The sequence below is a fragment of the Aplysia californica genome, unplaced genomic scaffold (genome assembly GCF_000002075.1).
Source record: "Aplysia californica isolate F4 #8 unplaced genomic scaffold, AplCal3.0 scaffold00176, whole genome shotgun sequence".
Lineage (NCBI taxonomy): Eukaryota > Metazoa > Mollusca > Gastropoda > Aplysiida > Aplysiidae > Aplysia > Aplysia californica.
In genome coordinates, this window is record NW_004797446.1 from 51,350 (window position 1) to 53,921 (window position 2,572).

The 2,572-nt window shown below is 40.9% G+C and overlaps 1 protein-coding gene across 1 annotated transcript in view; it reads left to right on the top strand.

Annotated features, from left to right (window-relative positions):
- LOC101854570 overlaps positions 1–2,572 on the top strand; it is a gene marked incomplete at its 5' end in the record, with an annotated part of 51,808 nt that overhangs the window by 44,407 nt on the left and 4,829 nt on the right. The window contains 2 exon segments of the mRNA XM_035969734.1: positions 1,370–1,500; positions 2,348–2,425. Coding sequence (XP_035825627.1) covers positions 1,370–1,500; positions 2,348–2,425 — 209 coding nt within the window.

A 2,572-nucleotide genomic window follows, 5' to 3' on the forward strand; every position in this document is an offset into this window, starting at 1 on the left:
CTCTCTCTCTCTCTCTATCTATCTATCTATATCCCTCTATCTCTCTTTCTCTCTCTTCCGACAGTACGTGGACACGCTAAAGTCCCCTCCCCCCCTCTCTCTCTCCCCCTCTCTCCCTCTCCCTCTCCCCATCTCTCCGCCCTTCCCTACTGTCTGTCTGTCTGTCTGTCTGCCTGTCTGTCTGTCTCCTACTATTGTTTGAATGAAATTCTGGGGTTGCGAAAGGCTCTTTAAAGTCATTGGTTGGTTAAAAACACACGTCGAAACTGAGGAAGGAACAGTGAATAGAATATTACCTCAGAGCTTACAATTTTGTTGAAAAGGTTACTGACTGGCCTTTGCAAGTTCTCAATGAATAGTTTCAATTTGCCTCATGTACCAGTATAATGGAACTATGTTAGGATGTCGTATCCCTCCAAGCCCAGGTTGAATGATAGGCAGGGTTCGAGTCCTGTCCTGACTCCTCATATAATATAGTATGTCTATCAGAATTCAGAAATGCATGTTAACCCTATCCGTTGTGTTTTGCTATCGTAAATATAAATATGATTTAGTTATTCTTTATGGTCTATACTTAGAATTATTGAAGTCATAATGGGTTGTTAGATAGACATATTGTATTATAAAGGACCCTCTCTCTCATTGAGAGGCACTTACATGACCAAAATTGAGTCGATAGTGCCGTAAAACACCTACTCAATCAATCTAGATCAAATTGAGATGACAAATCAATTGGAAAAACAGTGATGCCAGCAATCGTGTAGGTAACGGTCAAGGGGAGAGAACTCATTTATTGGGACGTCTTGTTTGGTTTTACTAGACGATTGCTTCCCCTGGATTATTCTTTACGAGTTGGAAAGCTTCGTCTTCTAGCCGTCGTACAAGTTAAAACTGTGTTGTCTGGTCTAAAATTTATTATGAGAGCCCAGTGCTCATCCCAGCGCCTTCTTCTCTCCCTCCAGCCCCATTGGTTTTTTTTTTTTAAAGCGTTCTATGTCGCTATTTGAATGTGAATTTTTCATGTATATTTATTGATTGTGGGTTTGTTTAATTTATTAACTTTTCGTCAGCTTATAATCCTCATCCTTATTTTGGCCGGAGCTGTCATCAACTGTTGTTTTACTCATACAGTAAATCCCCAATAATCATTCGGTATTCTTGTGAGGACATTTTTGTATCTGATGGTTAACACCTGAAGGAAGGACATTTTTTCCTTTTTCTTTTAAAAGGAGAAGGAAATGATAATAATAATGATGGCAATAATTAAATAATTATAATAATAATATAGTAAAAGAAAGGGTTGTACATTTTTTTCTTTCGTTCTTGGTCTCGATGAAACTGACTTTGTGCTTGCAATTTCTGTTTGCAGAGAGAAAGACGAGGGTCATGTGTACCCGCACGGCTTCCTCCAGAACATTGGCTTCAAAGAGTTCCACAAGTACTTACAGCTTAATGCTGAGGAAAGGGAGACGGAAGAAGGGAAGAAACTGTTGAAGGAGGGTGAGTGAAGGAAAAGGGTTTCTTTCTTGCTTCCTTCCTTTCTTTCGGGGGGGTGGGGGTGGGGGTGTTCTTGTATTTGTTTGTCATTTTACACTCCCATTGACACTATCTAGATCAATAAGTATAAGGAGTCAGGACTCGAACTCTGCCTGTCATCCAACCTGGGCTGGGAGGATACGACATCCTAGCATAAAGACTGAGATTTCAGAAATGCGTCTTAACCCTATCCGTATGTTGTGTTTTGCTATCGTAAAACTCTGTGCCCCTACTTTCCAAAGAGGAAATTTACTCGTTAATCCGACCCGTACGCTTTGCATAGCAGTCTGTCAAAATGATTTGTTGAGAAATACTGAAAGTTTCTAAGAGATCTGCGTGCTAGAAGTATTCTAAAATGTGAAGAATACAACCCCGGGGGTACAAAATGACCCCAGAGCGTACGAATAGGGTTAAAACGATTTTCCACGGAGAATTGAACTCTAGTCTCCTGCATACTACAACCAAATGCGTAACAGGTGTTGTTTCTTAGTCATTCAGGGATTGCTATTTTTTTTTTATTGGCTATGATGTATTCTGTTTTCGCATGCAGGAGGTGGCATTAGTAGCCTAAAGGTTAGGCCACTGGACCCATAATCATAAAATTGTGGATTTGGGGGTTTGTGCTTCAGCTCAGTCCGACATTGTGTCCATGGGAAACGAACTTAATATTAATTTTCTATTTTTCCCCCAGTCCTTTCAGTTACAGTGATTGACGTTAAAACTTGGAGGTCCCGCCTCTTAAATAATATAGTGTGCTAATAGTTTTGATAGGGTGTGTTAAACCTTTACCATTTTACATTTTGGCTTGCAGGAACAGAGAACCTGAAGCTGGTGACCCGCCAGTATGCCAAACAGCAGGTGCGCTGGATCTCCAACAGATTCTGCTCACGTGAGTATTGGGGTTTGTTGAATAGTGTGGATTTCATGCCTCACCAGATACAAATAATAGGTCAAGAGGCTGACCATTATGCTAACCTAGTGGTAAGGGGAAGGCTGATAAAAGCAGTAAATAAGCCTACCCCCCTCCCTCCCTCCC